At 45.2% G+C, this 19,767-nt stretch overlaps 1 protein-coding gene across 1 annotated transcript in view; it reads right to left on the bottom strand.

Annotated features, from left to right (window-relative positions):
- Nucleotides 1–19,767, bottom strand: part of LOC136612356 (transient receptor potential cation channel subfamily M member 7-like) — an 88,578-nt gene that overhangs the window by 36,989 nt on the left and 31,822 nt on the right. The window contains exons 13-17 of the mRNA XM_066592644.1: nucleotides 15,277–15,330; nucleotides 12,940–13,071; nucleotides 10,183–10,293; nucleotides 9,263–9,543; nucleotides 8,703–8,931 (exon numbers count right to left, since the gene is read on the bottom strand). Coding sequence (XP_066448741.1) covers nucleotides 8,703–8,931; nucleotides 9,263–9,543; nucleotides 10,183–10,293; nucleotides 12,940–13,071; nucleotides 15,277–15,330 — 807 coding nt within the window. The remainder of the gene's footprint in view (nucleotides 1–8,702; nucleotides 8,932–9,262; nucleotides 9,544–10,182; nucleotides 10,294–12,939; nucleotides 13,072–15,276; nucleotides 15,331–19,767) is intronic.

Raw genomic sequence — 19,767 nt, 5'->3', positions numbered from 1 at the left:
ATTCCCATTGCAGCAGTTTAGGGAGATAACAGTCTCTTTCACATTTCAGTAGCTGCAGTATAGACAAGGCCCCAGTTACATTTATGTAGCTAAAGTGTAGGCCAACCACACACACCTTTCTGTACCATGAGTGCAGGGAAGAACATAGAAATTACTATGATTACACTGTAGGTGAGGGCCCAAAAAAATTGGTGTATCAACAGTACTAATGTACCTCAGAAAAAATTGGCCATGCCCAACCAAGATGGCAGGTGAAACCCATTAATCGCTTTGGTTAATGTGGCTTAAGTGGTAACTAGGCCTGGAGGCAGCCCAGTTTAACGAAAAATTGGTTCAAGTTAAAGTTTCAACGCTTTTAAGAGCATTGAAACGTATAAAAAATTTTAAGAAAAATTATATGAGTGAGCCTTGTGGCCCTAAGAAAAATTGCCCGTTCGGCGTGATTACGTGAGGTTTCAGGAGGAGGAGCAGGAGGAGGAGGAGGAGGAATATTATACACAGATTGATGAAGCAGAAATGTCCCCGTTTTGGATGGTGAGAGAGAACGATGCTTCCATCCACGGGTGCAGCCTACGTATTGTTTAGGTATCGCTGCTGTCTGCTGGTGGAGAAGAAAAGTCTGGGGAAATCCAGGCTTTGTTCATCTTTATGAGTGTAAGCCTGTCGGCACTGTCGGTTGACAGGCGGGTACGCTTATCTGTGATGATTCCCCCAGCCGCACTAAACACCCTCTCTGACAAGACGCTAGACGCAGGACAAGCAAGCACCTCCAGGGCATACAGCTCGATCTCCGCACCTCGCCTGCTACCTGGCCCTCGGAACTGCGCCTTCTGCCACTAGCGCTGTCGGATGGGAATTTTACCATCAGCTTGTCCGCCAGGGTCCTGTGGTATAGCAACACTCTCGAACCCCTTTCCTCTTCGGGAATGAGAGTGGAAAGGTTCTCCTTATACCGTGGGTCGAGCAGTGTGTACACCCAGTAATCCGTAGTGGCCAGAATGCGTGTAACGCGAGGGTCACGAGAAAGGCATCCTAACATGAAGTCAGCCATGTGTGCCAGGGTACCTGTATGCAACACATGCCTGTCTTCACTAGGAAGATCACTTTCAGGATCCTCCTCCTCCTCCTCCTCAGGCCATACATGCTGAAAGGATGACAGGCAAGCAGCATGGGTACCGTCAGCAGTGGGCCAAGCTGTCTCTTCCCCCTCCTCCTCATCCTCCTCATGCTCCTCCTCCTCAACGCGCTGAGATATAGACAGGAGGGTGCTCTGACTATCCAGCGACATACTGTCTTCCCAAGCCTCTGTTTCCGAGCGCAAAGCGTCTGCCTTTATGCTTTGCAGGGAACTTCTCAAGATGCATAGCAGAGGAATGGTGACGCTAATGATTGCAGCATCGCCGCTCACCACCTGGGTAGACTGCTCAAAGTTTCGAAGGACCTGGCAGATGTCTGCCAACCAGGCCCACTCTTCTGAAAATAATTGAGGAGGCTGACTCCCACTGCGCCGCCCATGTTGGAGTTGGTATTCCACTATAGCTCTACGCTGCTCATAGAGCCTGGCCAACATGTGGAGCGTAGAGTTCCACCGTGTGGGCACGTCGCACAGCAGTCGGTGCACTGGCAGAGTAAACCGATGTTGCAGGGTCCGCAGGGTGGCAGCGTCCGTGTGGGACTTGCGGAAATGTGCGCAGAGCCGGCGCACCTTTACGAGCAGGTCTGACAAGCGTGGGTAGCTTTTCAGAAAGCGCTGAACCACCAAATTAAAGACGTGGGCCAGGCATGGCACGTGCGTGAGGCTGCCGAGCTGCAGAGCCGCCACCAGGTTACGGCCGTTGTCACACACGACCATGCCCGGTTGGAGGCTCAGCGGCGCAAGCCAGCGGTCGGTCTGCTCTGTCAGACCCTGCAGCAGTTCGTGGGCCGTGTGCCTCTTATCTCCTAAGCTGAGTAGTTTCAGCACGGCCTGCTGACGCTTGCCCACCGCTGTGCTGCCACGACGCGCGACACCGACTGCTGGCAACGCGCTGCTGCTGCTGACACATCTTGATTGCGAGACAGAGGTTGCGTTGGAGGAGGAGGAGGAGGAGGGTGCTTTAGTGGAGGAAGCATACACCGCCGCAGATACCACCACCGAGCTGGGGCCCGCAATTCTGGGGGTGGGTAGGACGTGAGCGGTCCCAGGCTCTGACTCTGTCCCAGCCTCCACTAAATTCACCCAATGTGCCGTCAGGGAGATGTAGTGGCCCTGCCCGCCTGTGCTTGTCCACGTGTCCGTTGTTAAGTGGACCTTGGCAGTAACCGCGTTGGTGAGGGCGCGTACAATGTTGCGGGAGACGTGGTCGTGCAGGGCTGGGACGGCACATCGGGAAAAGTAGTGGCGACTGGGAACTGAGTAGCGCGGGGCCGCCGCCGCCATCATACTTTTGAAGGACTCCGTTTCCACAACCCTATACGGCAGCATCTCAAGGCTGATAAATTTGGCTATGTGGACGGTTAACGCTTGAGCGTGCGGGTGCGTGGCGGCGTACTTGCGCTTGCGCTCAAACACTTGCGCTTGCGACGGCTGGACGGTGCGGTGCGAGACATTGCTGGATTGGGCCGAGGACAGCGGAGGTGAGGGTGTGGGTGCAGGCCAGGAGACGGTAGTGCCTGTGTCCTCAGAGCGGGGTTGGATCTCAGTGGCAGGTTGGGGCACAGGGGGAGAGGCAGCGGTGCAAACCGGAGGCGGTGAACGGCCTTCGTGCCACCTTGTGGGGTGCTTGGCCATCATATGTCTGCGCATGCTGGTGGTGGTGAGGCTGTTGGTGGTGGCTCCCCGGCTGATCTTGGCGCGACAAAGGTTGCACACCACTGTTCGTCGGTCGTCAGGCGTCTCTGTGAAAAACTGCCAGACCTTAGAGCACCTTGGCCTCTGCAGGGTGGCATGGCGCGAGGGTGCGCTTTGGGAAACAGTTGGTGGATTATTTGGTCTGGCCCTGCCTCTACCCCTGGCCACCGCACTGCCTCTTGCAACCTGCCCTGCTGCTGCCCTTGCCTCCCCCTCTGAAGACCTGTCCTGAGTAGGCGTTGCAAACCAGGTGGGGTCAGTCACCTCATCGTCCTGCTGCTCTTCCTCAGAATCCTCTGTGCGCTCCTCCCTCGGACTTACTGCCCTTACTACTACCCCACCGATAGACAACTGTGTCTCATCGTCATCGTCCTCCTCACCCACTGAAAGGTCTTGAGACAGTTGCCGGAAGTCCCCAGCCTCATCCCCCGGACCCCGGGAACTTTCCAATGGTTGGGCATCAGTGACGATACACTCCTCTGGTGGGAGAGGAACCACTGCTGCCCAATCTGAGCAGGGGCCCGAGAACAGTTCCTGGGAGTGTTCCCGCTCCTGAGCATGTGTCATTGTAGTGGAGTGAGGAGGCTGGGAGGAAGGAGGAGCAGCAGACAGAGGATTCGGATTTGCAGCAGTGGACGGCGCAGAACTGTGGGTGGACGATAGGTTGCTCGAAGCACTTTCTGCCATCCACGACAGGACCTGCTCACACTGCTCATTTTCTAATAAAGGTCTCCCGCGTGGACCCATTAATTGTGCGATGAATGTGGGGACGCCAGAAACGTGCCTCTCTCGTAATCCCGCAGCAGTCGGCTGCGATACACCTGGATCAGGAGTTCGGCCTGTGCCCACACCCTCACTTGGCCCTCCGCGTCCTCGGCCGCGTCCACGTCCTCTAGGCCTACCCCTACCCCTCAGCATGCTGTATTACCAGTGATTTGATTTCCCAGGCAGGAAATAAATTGGCGCAAGCCTGCTGTTAAACGTAGCTGGCTGCGTATGATTTATTTACGTTCTGCACCCACCACACACGTACCCAGAACGCTGAGGACTGTCAGAGGCAGGCCAAATAGAATGTTTCCCTTTTTTTTTTTAAAGGGAAGGCCCACTGACTATATTCAATCAGATAAGAAATGTGTTCCACAGAACTGCAGTGTTATATGAAGTGCAGCAGAGCGGTGATTTTTCCCAGGCAGGAAATAAATTGGCGCAAGCCTGCTGTTAAACGTAGCTGGCTGCGTATGATTTATTTACGTTCTCCACCCACCACACACGTACCCAGAACGCTGAGGACTGTCAGAGGCAGGCCAAATAGAATGTTTCCCTTTTTTTTTTTTAAAGGGAAGGCCCACTGACTATATTCAATCAGATAAGAAATGTGTTCCACAGAACTGCAGTGTTATATGAAGTGCAGCAGAGCGGTGATTTTTCCCAGGCAGGAAATAAATTGGCGCAAGCCTGCTGTTAAACGTAGCTGGCTGCGTATGATTTATTTACGTTCTCCACCCACCACACACGTACCCAGAACGCTGAGGACTGTCAGAGGCAGGCCAAATAGAATGTTTCCCTTTTTTTTTTAAAGGGAAGGCCCACTGACTATATTCAATCAGATAAGAAATGTGTTCCACAGAACTGCAGTGTTATATGAAGTGCAGCAGAGCGGTGATTTTTCCCAGGCAGGAAATAAATTGGCGCAAGCCTGCTGTTAAACGTAGCTGGCTGCGTATGATTTATTTACGTTCTCCACCCACCACACACGTACCCAGAACGCTGAGGACTGTCAGAGGCAGGCCAAATAGAATGTTTCCCTTTTTTTTTTTAAAGGGAAGGCCCACTGACTATATTCAATCAGATAAGAAATGTGTTCCACAGAACTGCAGTGTTATATGAAGTGCAGCAGAGCAGTGATTTTTCCCAGGCAGGAAATAAATTGGCGCAAGCCTGCTGTTAAACGTAGCTGGCTGCGTATGATTTATTTACGTTCTCCACCCACCACACACGTACCCAGAACGCTGAGGACTGTCAGAGGCAGGCCAAATAGAATGTTTCCCTTTTTTTTTTTTTAAAGGGAAGGCCCACTGACTATATTCAATCAGATAAGAAATGTGTTCCACAGAACTGCAGTGTTATATGAAGTGCAGCAGAGCGGTGATTTTTCCCAGGCAGGAAATAAATTGGCGAAAGCCTGCTGTTAAACGTAGCTGGCTGCGTATGATTTATTTACGTTCTCCACCCACCACACACGTACCCAGAACGCTGAGGACTGTCAGAGGCAGGCCAAATAGAATGTTTCCCTTTTTTTTTTAAAGAAAAGGCCCACTGACTATATTCAATCAATAATATATGTCTTCTGGCCCTGCCTACACAATTCTGTCCCTGTAGTATTACTGCAGGGCGCAATGCTCTGCACAGCCGATTTTGAAAAAAAAAAAATATGCAACACTGCTAACAGCAGCCTGCACAGTACTGCACACGGTTAAATGTGGCCCTAAGAAGGACCGTTGGGGTTCTTGAAGCCTACACTCACTCCTAACACTCTCCCTGCCTAACCACCACTTCTGTCCCTGTAGTATTACTGCAGGGTGCAATGCTCTGCACAGCTGATTTTGAAAAAAAAAAATATGCAACACTGCTAACAGCAGCCTGCACAGTACTGCACACGGTTAAATGTGGCCCTAAGAAGGACCGTTGGGGTTCTTGAAGCCTACACTCACTCCTAACACTCTCCCTGCCTAACCACCACTTCTGTCCCTGTAGTATTACTGCAGGGCGCAATGCTCTGCACAGCTGATTTTGAAAAAAAAAAAAAATGCAACACTGCTAACAGCAGCCTGCACAGTACTGCACACGGTTAAATGTGGCCCTAAGAAGGACCATTGGGGTTCTTGAAGCCTACACTCACTCCTAACACTCTCCCTGCCTAACCACCACTTCTGTCCCTGTAGTATTACTGCAGGGCGCAATGCTCTGCACAGCCGATTTTGAAAAAAAAAAAAAAAGGTGCAACACTCCTAACAGCAGCCTCCACACTACTGCACACGGATAGATGTGGCCCTAAGAAGGACCGTTGGGGTTCTTGAAGCCTACACTCACTCCTAACACTCTCCCTACAGCAGCTCCAACACAACAGCACTTTCCCTCAGCTATCTCACAAGGCATCTGAGGTGAGCCGCGGGAGGGGCCGACTTTTATACTCGGGTGACATCTGATCTCCCCAGCCACTCACAGCAGGGGGGTGGTATAGGGCTGGAACATCACAGGGGGAAGTTGTAATGCCTTCCCTGTCTTTCAATTGGCCAGAAAAGCGCGCTAACGTCTCAGACAGGAAACTGAAAGTAACCCGAACATCGCGTGGTACTCGTTACGAGTAACGAGCATCCCAAACACGCTAATATTCGCCCGAGCATCAAGCTCGGACGAGTACGTTCGCTCATCTCTAATACTGACCCATAGAATATAGATATCATGTAATTTTTGCGTATGTATGAATGCCATAAAAACAGGGTCTGCTATGCCAGGGGATCCTAGCAGTCACGTGAACACCAGGTCGTGTAGTCGAAATTATACTTCCACTTTTACTTCTTAGTACATTGTGCTCATTGAGCACTACGTACCCAGGAAAGGAGAGGACAGAAGTGGTTAAAAACTGCTTCTCCCTTCTCCTCCTGGTTCTCAGCTGTTATTAACAGCTGACAACCCAACCTGCTCCTGCTTGATTGCAGAAACAGAGGCTTAAATCCCATGTCATATTTTTGCTATCGACTGGGATTAAAGCCCAGGACCAAGCGCCGTAAATTTACAGCGCATGGTCCTAAGGGGTTAAAGGAAACTTGTCACATCCCAACAGCACCATAAACTAAGTTATGGGGCTATAAGGAGAGGTGACAGGGATCAAGGTAATGTAATTTTTTTATACTCACTTGCTCCCGCGATCCAATGCTGCCTTCCTCTGAAGTCTTGAAGTCCAGTGAAGTGCACAAAAATCTGACTCTTTCCAAGTCCTCTCTCATATACAAGTCTAAGGGAGAGTGCGGGAACAGAGCTCTGAAAAAGAGTCAGATTTTCAAGTGCTGACAGAACTTCAAAGGAAGACAGCGCTGAATCACAGGAGCAGGTAACTATAAAAAATACTTAATTTGTGGCGCTGTGGGGACGTGACAGGTTCCCTTTAAGGGGTTAACCCTGTCCAAACTTTTTTAAGGTATGCTGCTGCCATCAATTTCTAAACTAGAAACATTTCTAACTTTCAACTTCAGATACATGTTGTATTGTGAATAAAATATATATGAGATTTTAAAATCACTACATTTCACACAATGTCAAATTTGGGTTGTAGTATGGAACCTTATGAGACTCCATGTGTGCCGCCACATGGCTTCCTACACACAATATCTAATGGAGCATACTGTATCACAATATTTTTTTTACATTGAAAGCTGTGTTGCCATATGGTTTTAACACAAACTATTATAGATTTCAAACTAAATGTTAATAACCACATGGTTTAGTGACTAAAACTACTGTTTATCTGCAAAGCCGCTTGGCCATTAGCAGCCAGTTTGAAAACTGTGCTGATTTGTGGTATGCTCTATCAGATGCTTTATGCAGGAGGCTGTGCAGTAGCCTATAAAGTGTGCGAGTCTCCACCATGATGCTCTGTTAGGTTCCCTATGTACAGTGCAATGTTTCCCAAGAACTTTGTTTTCTAAAGGAGAAAGGTTTAGTATATATGACATACAAAAGACTTGTTTGATTTTGTAAGAGGACTAAAATAATGCGTATGCAGCGTCCCGTAGGGTGACTCTGGACACAGGGCATACATTGAGGAGCTGAGAGGGTAGAGTGGTTACTTGTCACGGTGGCACTTACCAGGCTCCCTCCTGGAGGGACACACATAGGCTCGGCCAGAGCTGCGCTGGGCCTCTTCCGGACACCCCTAGGAGGGGGATGGCCAGTAAACATAAGAACAGGAGTTAAGGTTGTCACAGGTGACTCCACCATTCCGTTACCCACCAGAATGACCCTCGGTGGTAAATAAAGGAGCCACAGACTGTGTAACGTACCTCAGGTCCCTGGAGACGGTCAGGGCCTGGCAAAACTTTACTTGGGAAATTTTAGGATACAATCAAGAATTCACTGGTGCAGGTAAACAGAAGATTAGAGGTCAGGGAGGAAGCCCAGGAAGAAACCAGTCCTGCAGTTGCAGTTATCTGCACGGAACCGCTCCTGGAAGGGGAACTCTCCAGAGAAGGTTTGTCGTAGGGTCATTCAACAGACACTCTTACGGAACAATACCTCTGCATGGTGGTTTTGGTTGTCTCTTCTTGCTCTCTCTCAATCTCTCTATTGTCCTAACTCACTGTTGGCTCCTGGCATTGGGGTACTCAGGAAACCTCTCTTTTTCTTCCATTCTTCACCACATGAGGGTTGAAGGTACCCCCATGTGGCTGGCACTCTAACTCAGTAACCCAGAAGAATAGAAGACCCCTTCCAGCTCTCAGACACTCATACTTATCATCTCTCGCATACCACATGACAAGGCATAAATTGATACATTTGCAAACATTAACCTCTCATTTGCTGCAACTGTGCTATACACATAACAAGATGACTAGACAACTGTGCACAGCGCATCTACAAAAGACATGACATGTATGACATTTATGGCCCACTATACATTCTGGGCCACTACACTTATAGGCAAGAATATCCCAATAGTATAGTGCCATATAGAATTACCATACTGCAGCATAATAAATGGATATGATGACAAACTGTAACCGTCTGTTAAATATTTTTGTTTTTATATGTCCTTGTTACTCATAAATTAATGTTTTTGTATTATGTAAAACCCGAAATAAACAATGATAGTTACCTTAAACCAAGCATGTTTTCCTAGGTTCAGTCTCCCATTCCAAATATCTGTCAGCAGTTTCTGAGTACATGCATGAGAAACAAATATTCGAAGTTTTCCAGAAACAGCAAGTTTAAGGCAAGTTAAATTACTCCAGTTGCTCAACTGATACGTTAGCAGCTTCATTGTCATTATTTCATTTTGTTTGTAGGTTTTATCTAGGAGCTCTACTGCTAGGGCTCCAAATTCTCTAAATGGGAGATAAAGAGAAAAGTATAAAAACATCTCTGCATTGTATATATGCACCAATTAAACATAACACTAACACCACCTGTCTAATATTGAATAGGTCCCTCTGGTGGTAACAAAACAGCTCTGACCTGATGAGGCTTGGATTCAACAAAACTTCTGAAGGGGTCTACTTTTGCCCTCTTTTAGTGCTGGACTGACTATTCACTTTCTATCTACTATATACCAGTCAGTGTTATGGCTGATCAGTGTGTATGTTCACATTTATTTACGGACTATTTTACAACAGACAAACACTTATTAAACGATTACAATATATTTGCAATATATACTTAGAATAGGCGGTTAGCTTGTCTGCTGTGTCATCAAAGATATTCCACTGTCGAGCCTCACTGGACATTGCTTGGTAGAGACATTTTGCCACCAAAGCCTTAGCCATGGATTCTTCTCCACATTGCCAGAAGAAAAGTGCCATCTTCTGTCTCTTCATCAGCACTGCCCAGAGCAGAAGATCATTAAACGGATAATGGAAAGGCCTTCCGTTATCATCTTCACTTGCAGGGGTTCCAGGTGTACATGGCTTTTGTAGATTTTCATTTTCACATATGCTATCCTGTCAACAGGTAAACAGGGGTATCAGCTATGTGTAGTACATATCTCCTAGGGACACCAGCATTTCAATATTCTCCACAATTATTCAGCGGTATTACACTTTACGTCAGCAGTTGTTGATGCAAACTTCATGGCTAAATAAAAGGATAAGAATATTGAAATGCTGAAGTTCTATGCATTTTTGCCTAGATTCTTTTTGTATGGGTAAGGACTAATCCATTGTGTCGAATTGTTATATTATACCATTACTTGTGACCAGGGGCATAGCTAAAGGCTCATGGGCCGGGTGCAAAAATTTATCGTGGGGCCCCCCAGTTTCTCTTAACCCCTTAACGCAGAAGTGTAACTTGAAGCTCCTGGGCCCCAATGCAAGACCTGTAACAGGACCTCCAACTATAATGCTTTATTCATAGTACTGGGCTCCCTATATGGAGAAGTGAGGCCTTATGGGCCCCCTAAGGATCCTGGGCCCGGGTGCAACCGCATCCCCTATAGTTACGCCAGTGACAATTGTACTGCTCTCATCCACTATTAGTCCACCTGCTAGGCTGGGTCATCGGCATTCTTCTTTACTCCTGAGCCCTCTCCCGCTAATATAAAATGCTTTCTACTTTCATTGTTCTGCAATGCTTTTGGGTACCTTTGGTTTGAAGGGTTGAGCTGTTTGAAGAAAATGATTGTGCCTTGTTTTTTCTCGTCTCTGTGAACTGTCGAAGGTTTCATTGATGTTGGAGGCACTGACTGAGTTGTTCTAAAACATTAATTTAAATAGACAAAAAAGTTATACTCTTTTAAGACAAATATCTATTTTTACCTTGAGATAAAAAGGCCCAGCAGTTTTTCAAGAAGATTATTAAAAGAAATCACATTGTTTTCTAAAATACATGCTGAAACATACTCATTGTTTAACTTTCTGGTTTCATATTTTTTATTCAATTTATTGAGGAGGCTCAATAGCCACTCTTTTAACATAAAGGATTACAGGGGCTTTTCCATGGGCAGAATTGGCCCACATTACACATGGGAAGATGCCGTAAATTCAGCACCAATATTTGCAGCCTCCGTGCAGATTTTGAAGCAGAATTGAAAATGGCATAATTCTCCTGTCAACTCTGCATCAAAAGCGTCAGGCAAAGCTGCAGGTTTTGTAACGGAATTCCACTTGTATGAAAGGTCCCTACTAGAGATGAGCGAGCACCAAAATGCTCGAGTGCTCGTTACTCGAGTCGAACTTTCAGTGATGCTCGAGAGTTCGTTTCGAGTAACGAACCCCATTGAAGTCAATGGGCGACTCGAGCATTTTTGTATATCGCCAATGCTCGCTAAGGTTTTCATTTGTGAAAACCTGGGAAATTCAAGAAAGTGATGGGAACGACACAGAAACGGATAGGGCAGGCGAGGGGCTACATGTTGGGCTGCATCTCAAGTTCCCAGGTCCCACTATTAAGCCACAATAGTGGCAAGAGTGAGACCCCCCCCCCCCCCCCGCACTGTTAGCCCATTGAATTCAATGGAGCCAGCAATACAGCCGGCTCCATTGAAAGCAATGGGCTGCCGGCGATCGCGGGATGAATTGTCGGGAAGGGCTTAAATATATAAGCCCTTCCCTGCAATTCATCCAGAAATGTGTAAAAATAAAAATAAAATCTCACACACCCATTCATGAATTTATGAATGGGTGAGTGACTGCTGCCTCTCATTGGCTCAGCGGGACCAATCAGATTGGTCCCTGCGCTGAGCCAATGAGAGGCAGCAGTCACTCACCCATTCATGAATGGGTGTGTGAGTGAGATCTGCCTCTGATTGGTCAGGCTGTGACCAATTAGAGGCAGCTCATTCAGCAGGCGGGGATTTTAAATCCCCGGCTGCTGAATACTACTCACAGCTGTTCAGAGCAGTTCAGGAGGACTGCCGCCGGCCGCGCTGAACTCCGTCTGCCGGGACCAGGTGAGTATAAATATATATATTTTTTTTTTACACATTTCTGGATGAATTGCAGGGAAGGGCTTATATATTTAAGCCCTTCCCGACAATTCATCCCGCGATCGCCGGCAGACCATTGCTTTCAATGGAGCCGGCTGTATTGCCGACTCCATTGAATTCAATGGGCTAACATCGTTCTGCAGGGACAAGGTGAGTATATATATTTTTTTTTTTTACACATTTCTGGATGTATTGCAGGGAAGGGCTTATATATTTAAGCCCTTCCCAACAATTCATCCCGCGCTTGCCGGCAGCCCATTGCTTTCAATGGAGCCGGCTGTATTGCCGGCTCCATTGAATTCAATGGTCAGTGTTCGTTTAATCGAGACGAGTACCGCGTGGTGCTTGTCTCGAGTAATGAGCATCTCGAGCACCCTAATACTCGAACGAGCATCAAGCTCGGACGAGTATGCTCGCTCATCTCTAGTCTCTACCAGTGTTTATTCTGCAGAATTTAAAGGGAACCTATCAGGTCCTAAACCTCCACCATGCCTTATTGCATGAACTGAGAATGATTCTAAATAACCCCTGCATGCTAAATCTGATGCAGTTGAATCAAAAATAACAGTTTCAAAAACAGTGTGCACATTATGCAAATTACCATTGAAGAGTCATATGGATGGTGAAAATATCAGGAAGAGTCAGGTAGTCTGGACTCCAGCCCTACCCTTACTGGCTTGCTTGACATCCTCCAGTTGCTAGTTAATGTGCTGTTATATTGTTCTGCACCAGCACATAATGAGGGTGCAGTGAGGTGTATTGTGCCCTGCTTCATTGCTGTACTATGCATGTGAGAAACCCTTTCTGATGATCCCAATGCTTACGTAGTCATCTGACTTTTGAGAGCCTCACTGACTATGAGCGTAAAGGGGCTGTAGCTCTGGTTTAGAGCCATAAACTTTTGTAGAATTTTGACCTTTCTAATGTTTGTATATGTTTTTTTGTGGGATTTAAAAAATTGGCACACTTTTATACTTCCACAAAAAAGTATGCTCAGCATATAGTTTTTTTCTTTAACTTGACAGTCAGTAGGAAACATATAGAAACCTATAGCTGCATATTTCCATATGCCACTCGGTCCTGCATGCCTGACCTGTGTTTACAAGTTGCAGTCAGCCTGTGTACATGACATCACAGACTACTGTGCAGCCAACCACAGAGCTCAGTATTAGAGCGCTGAGGTCTGTGATTGGCTGCAGCAGCCCATTATGGCCCATAAACAGGCTGCTGCAGCCATGTAAACAGCGTCACGGGGATCCAAAGCTACCAGCAAGGAACATACAGGGAGTTGGGATAGGGGATTATAAGCTGTTTTCTTAGGTTTTGCCAGACAAATTAAGAAAATAATAACTTAGACAACCCTTTTAGACTATAGCTAGAGTCCCATCTCATGACAAAACAATCACTTAAATACCTGGTTTAAAAGTTTGTACATAGCTTTGAAGCGTTTCTTGGTATAGCTGCATCGAAATGTTCCACCCATAAGGTATTCAATCACTAGTCCTACGTCCATTAGCGTGATCTTGTATTCTGCTGATAGTTTGCCCTATAAAGTCAATGATTACTGTCAAAAAGATCAACTAACAAAACAAATGAAGAAACAGCAACAATAAACAATAGGCAAATGTACAATGATGTACAATGATATATTATAACATCTGTACATGCTTTACTTGGCCTAGTTCTTTAACTCATTTTGTCACAGACTTTCTATGCATTTGTTATATAGCTTTTTGCTAATAGCTGGTAAAAAGTTTGCTAATTTCCAAAGTTGAGCTACACTGTAATCAAAACTATTGTCTGTCAACTTGACTTATATGCACATTTTAATTAGAAGACTATTGCTTTGATCTACTTGAACAGGTCTGACAACCAGGCAAGTATAGCGATCGATATAGAGCAACTTAAGGGGGGCAATTATTTTTAATTTAAGAAATATACATTACATTACATTGCAGCCGATTGCATCTTATCTAGCATGAATTGCAGCTAATACAATATTCAGGCAGCTGCAGGAATTCCCATAGCTACCAAGGTGCCCACATTACAGACACTGTCAATTGTAAATTTAGTCTATTTTTACTAGGAGAGTCAATAGCCAGCTAGTGGTTACCCTAATTTGGAGGTACAAATTAAAAAAACTAGAGAATACTCATTGGTCGGATGTCCCCTGCGTCCGTCACCGCGCCTCCTGTCCCTGCCACTCAAGAACTAGGAAGTTGCTGCCTTAGTCCAGTGCCATTCATTGTGCACATGACTGTTCAGCCAATCGCAGGCTTCAGCAGTGATTCTACCATGAATGACATGTGACTGATGTGGCATACATCAGAGGCTTCCATCAGGGGTATATGTTGGGGAATACGCCTAATGTTTGTATATCTCTGACAGAAGCACAGGAAAACGTGATGTTTATTTATTTAGCACATGGATAGTCTGCAGCACTAAAGCTACTTTCACACAGGCTACAAAATAGTGCGATTTTTCAGCGATGCAACAGTGCTACAAAATGCATGTTTGTGAGACCTATGCCTTTCATTAGGTTCCTTCACATTAGCGATGTTTTCACTGATGCTATGTTGCTAAAAAAAATCACGGCATGCACTATCTGCAATGTGCAATTTTTTCCTCTCCCATGTTTTCCTATGGAGCCTCCTTGTTTATCGCATCGCATAGCAAAAACTTGCAATTTTTGGGCCATGCGATACATTTTTAACATTAGAAACTCCTATTAACCTTCTCATGATAAATTCCCAGGTAGCAGCGATGTGATGCGCGATTTTTCAAAAGAAAAAGCATCACTTTCGCTACAGAATTGCGTGTACAAAGCTGTGATATCATCGCTGTAGCCCTTGTGAAACAGGCCTTAGCCCGGCTGCACACGAACGGCTTTGCATTGCAGAACTCATGATTGGTGTCCGCACCACGGATCCGCAGCAAATACTGTTCAGAACATGGTATTGAAAAGCGCTTCTTCCTGCACAATCGAATTGTGATTTCCGTGAGCGGAGGAGAAATTGCAGCATGTTCTATGTTAGTGTGGATTCTGCACGGACAGCTTCCATTGAAGTCAATAGAAGCCGTTTGACCCGCGGATTCCGATCCATTCGTGTGCAGCCAGCCTTAACACAGATTGTCCTCACTTGAAATTGGGCCCTGTCCCCATTGGGGCTCATATTCTAGAATCGCCTACTTGTATGTTTTTGGAGTGTGATGCTAATGAAACCTAGGACCACAGAACTGTAAGGCAACATAGTGCTAGCCACTGAGCCACCATGAAATGGATCTTCATCTCTACTTACATATATGTCCGTGAGAAGGGACACACAACTGAGCCCTCCCAGGATGGAAAAAATTTACCATATGCAGTTATAAGATCTGTCATGGAACCTGCTAACATATAAATAAGCTGTTTATACATCTTAACAGCACCGCTGCCCAAGTAGTCTCCGATACATCATTGTAACTTATGATCCTGCCTGGGTATATTTTGTACACGGATCCCAACTGGCCTATTACAGCACGGCTCTGTTATTACCGCACCAAGCAGATTTCAGCTGTGGCCTAGTAGAGGACAGTAAGGGATATCCGTATGGTATAATCTAGGTGAATGAATCTATAGGGACCCGTGGAGTTCCATTATGGCAGCCAGAATTTAAGCATTTGTTTTTTGCCTGGAGTGATTCTTTAAAAATGTGAGACAGTTTATAAATGGCTTTACATAACTCTTAAACAATATTGTGTAGCTCAGTACCTTCTTCCTATCCTGGATGAGATGTAGTAAGGTGTCTTTACTTTCATTCTGTGCCTGAAATAGCAAAAACAAGACATGTAAAATACAAAACGTTCATGTAAATGCTACAGATCTGCAAGTGATGTTGTAAGGGAGATGGAATAATACCTCCACAGTGTCACCTATTGGAAGGCAGCATTCCTTCAAGCTAAAGTTAGACTATACCAGCCTTGTAATAATGACTTGGAATTAAAAGCAAAGCCAGACTCCATGTACAGACAGCTGTTTCAGGGTGTTTGCCCTTCATCAGTGTCCAGTAGGAGTCTGGCTTTGCTAGTAAGAGGCCTGGGATGGGGGTTAGAAACGCTATCTTTTCTCCTTAGGGAGAGAACCTAGATGGTAAATGAGGAGAGTCAAAGGCCATTCATGCTCCTCTGGGTCATATGCAAATAAGGGAAATGGAATAATACCAGAGATAACCAGGTCTCAGTCTGGCTACTTTGTGACTATTGGCATGTTGAATAAACACCAAGTGAACCTTTCTCTTCTTTTTCATCTACTCATCCCAATGCACATTTTGTAGAGCAGAATGCACAAGTGTTGACAGGGCATTTACTCTGAATATTTCACATGATAGGGAATGAAGTCTAGTAGTGACATGGATGTTGACTGCATTGTCCAGCATTTAAAGGGAACCTGTCACAAGGTATTTTTTATACTTACCCAGATCCCCGATCCAGCGCCATCAGCCCCTGGGAGGGTTCTTGTTTTTATGGCATACACTCTGTGGCAAAAATGACATAACTTTATTCTATGTGTCAGTATGATTATGACAATACTGAATATTTTTATTTGTGTACTGCGTTTGAAAAATAAATAGAGATGAGCGATGCTCATTGCTCGGGTGCTCGTTACTCGAGTCGAACTTTCCGTGATGCTCGAGGGTTCGTTTCGAGTAACGAACCCCATTGAAGTCAATGGGCGACCCGAGCATTTTTGTATATCGCCGATGCTCACTAAGGTTTTCATTTGTGAAAATCGGGGCAATTCAAGAAAGTGATGGGAACGACACAGAAACGGATAGGGCAGGCGAGGGGCTACATGTTGGGCTGCATCTCAAGTTCCCAGGTCCCACTATTAAGCCACAATAGCGGCAAGAGTGCCCCCCCCCCCCAACAATTTTTACTTCTGAAAAACCCTCATTAGCAATGCATACCTTAGCTAAGCACCACACTACCTCCAACAAAGCACAATCACTGCCTACATGACACTCCGCTGCCACTTCTCCTGGGTAACATGCTGCCCAACCGCCCCACATGACCCAGCGTCTGCTGCACACACAAAAGTGTCACTGCGCTCCCTTCACCTGCCCCCATGCCATACGCTCACTTCATAGCCACACCACCCTCATGTCAATTTATAATTGCCTCTGTGATGAGGAGGAACCGCAGGCACACACTGCAGAGGGTTGGCAGGCACAGTGCAGCCAGAAAAAATTATGCGCAAGGCTGGGTATTAATGAGCGACTACTACCCCCAGCAGACATGCAGTAAACTGAAGACTGTCACAGGCAGCCCAAATACAGTATTTTTTCCCAATTTTTGGGAAAAAGCCCACTGCCTATATAGCCTGTATATGGATTTCCCTGTTGGAGGATGACTGTGGTTATTGAAAGCACAGTGCAGCCAGAAAAAATTATGCGCAAGGCTGGGTATTAATGAGCAACTACTACCCCCAGCAGACACGCAGTAAACTGAAGATGGTCACAGGCAGCCCAAATACAGTATTTTTTCCCAATTTTTGGGAAAAAGCCCACTGCCTATATAGCCTATATATGGATTTCCCTGTTGGAGGATGACTGTGGTTATTGAAAGCACAGTGCAGCCAGAAAAAATTATGCGCAAGGCTGCAGTAACACCTAGCTGGGTATTAATGAGCGACTACTACCCCCAGCAGACACGCAGTAAACTGAACACAGTCAAAGATTTTTTTTTCCAATTTTTTTTTAAAAGCCCACTGCCTATATAGCCAGTATATCTCTTTTCCTGTACCACTGTCCCTGCCTCACCAGTACTGCCCCTATACTCAGTAAAATGACTGCAGACTGAGGACGCTATGGTCTGCACGCCCGATATACAAAAAAAAATAAAATTTGCAAAACTGCTAAAAGCAGCCTCAACAGTACTGCACACGGTCAGATGTGGCCCTAAGAAGGACCGTTGAGGTTCTTGAAGACGAAGATAACAGCCTAACACTCTCCCTATAGCAGCTACAGCAGGACGGCACTTTCCCTAATGTCTCTCAGCGTGCATCTGTGGCGAGCCGCGGGCGGGGCAGATTTAAATACTCGGGTGTCACCTGATCTCCCCAGCCACTCACTGCAGGGGGGTGGGATAGGGCTGCAACTTCACAGGAGGAAGTTGTAATGCCTTCCCTGTGTTTCTATTGGCCAGAAAACAGCGCAAACTTTTCTGGGAAGAAAATGGAAGTGACTCGAACACCGCGTGGCGCTCGTCTCGAGTAACGAGCATCTCGAGTACCCTAATGATCGAACGAGCATCAAGCTCGGACGAGTACGCTCGCTCATCTCTAAAAATAAAATGTTTTGGGGGAAAATATTTTTTATTTTTCCATCAATATAGTTGTGTGAGGGCTCATTTTTTGAAGGACATCCTGTAGTTTCTATTGGAGTACATAGAACTTTTTGATTGTTTTTTATAAAAAAAATTTCTTGGACACGAGGTGACCAAAACAGTTTTTTTTTCTGATGACATTCACAGTGCAGGATAAATAATGTGTTAGTTTGATAGATCAGACTTTAATGTAGCAATACCATGATCATGTTGGTCATATGTTTGTCCACCAAAATTGTTGTATCTTTGAACATTGCCATAAACAATGAAACAATTCTGCCCATTCTAGATGACAATGAAAGCAACATTGCTGAACAATTATTTCATAGTCTAATCATTGTTTCCTTTTTGAGCAAAAATAGTTGCTGCCACCACAGACTAGATAGTAGGTATTTATAGCTACGATCTAAACTTTCAGTAAATTGGATACCGACATTTCTCGAATGTCCCTTGACCACTTAGACAAAACCATCTGGTTTTTAGTAAAATTCATTGGATAATGTTTCCCTAATAATTGGATCCCCTTCTGCCTCTGAAAAGCATAAAATAAGCCTAGAAACATACCTATGGGCCTGAAGATATGGAAAGAAAGTTGTTTGTATGTCTGGGAATCTCTCCTGAAGTGTTGATAGTGATAGAATCTTTCTTGGTTTCAGATCTATCATCTGCCCCTATGGTTCTTAAACCTCCCTTTCCCCAACTTTTGATTTCACCATGTGGATTTTAAGGAGGCTTAGATATAATGCATGATTTGGGCTCAAGTATTTTATCTGGCCCATCCTTTTCCATGCTCTCCATACCGTAATGAACAGTAGATTGTGCCTACAATATCCTGGTATGTCTTTATATACTACAGTAAGTGCAGAAAATTTGGAAGTAAGATCTGTGGCATAAATGCTTGATCCTGGGAAGGTTCTGTGAATATGGCTGTATCATATATCCATATACCCGCTTTCTCAACAAAGCGGCTATGCTATATGTTTTGTTATCTGGCAGATTTAGACCTCTATTTGCTGCACGCTGTTGTAAGATGATAAAAGGTATTCACAGACATCCTGCTTTCCAGACAATAGAGCAAAATGGAAAGTTAATGTATTTCTAATCATTTGGTCTCAGATATATTGGAAGGTAATATAAGATATATAACACCTAGGGAGCTCAACCATTTTAGTAGTGAAATAATTTATCATTACTGAAAGTTTCGTTACTCCGAATACATAATCACAAAAACTAAGGTGTTAAGTCCATATTTAGTAAAACAAAAAAGTATTATTCTACATATAAACAAATACTTTTCCATCCTTGTGCCACTTAAAAACATCTTTTTTAAGAAAACAAAAGTATGACTCTGCCAAAGTATACCATGAACAAAAAAATGCTATAGAAGAAATATTTAATTTCCTTTAGGTCCTTACGACTTATGGGAATGTTAGATATTGGACTTCATTTTGGACTCTGTTCACATCTGCTTCAGGGCTGTTCTCTGTCCTGGGCCTCTGGCACAAATCCATCCAAAAATCTTATATGAAATAGCACATCATGTTGCACTATTTCTTCTGTAAAAATGCTGTAAGGAATGCCAGAAGCCAGACAGACCCCTTTATAGACAATGGCTTCCATCTGGTGCCATCCATTTTTGTCATAGGACGAATCTGGCTTTCTGTTTTTCTGTTCCTGTGATGGAACAGAAGAGCAGAAAGCAAAGTGCAGATGTGAAAGTAAACTAGAATGGCATTTACAAAATTCTAGTCCAAACTAATCAGCATGTAATGCTTTACATATCTATGAGAAGATCTTTCAGTGTCAGATATTCGGGTCATTAAGATTCCTCTCTTATTAGCTAACGGAGTGAATGAGGATATAACATATTGACTTTCTC

This window comes from Eleutherodactylus coqui, chromosome 2, assembly GCF_035609145.1.
Source record: "Eleutherodactylus coqui strain aEleCoq1 chromosome 2, aEleCoq1.hap1, whole genome shotgun sequence".
NCBI lineage: Eukaryota > Metazoa > Chordata > Amphibia > Anura > Eleutherodactylidae > Eleutherodactylus > Eleutherodactylus coqui.
Note: the sequence above shows the minus strand (reverse complement) of the source record. Positions and strands in the feature narration are given on the sequence as shown.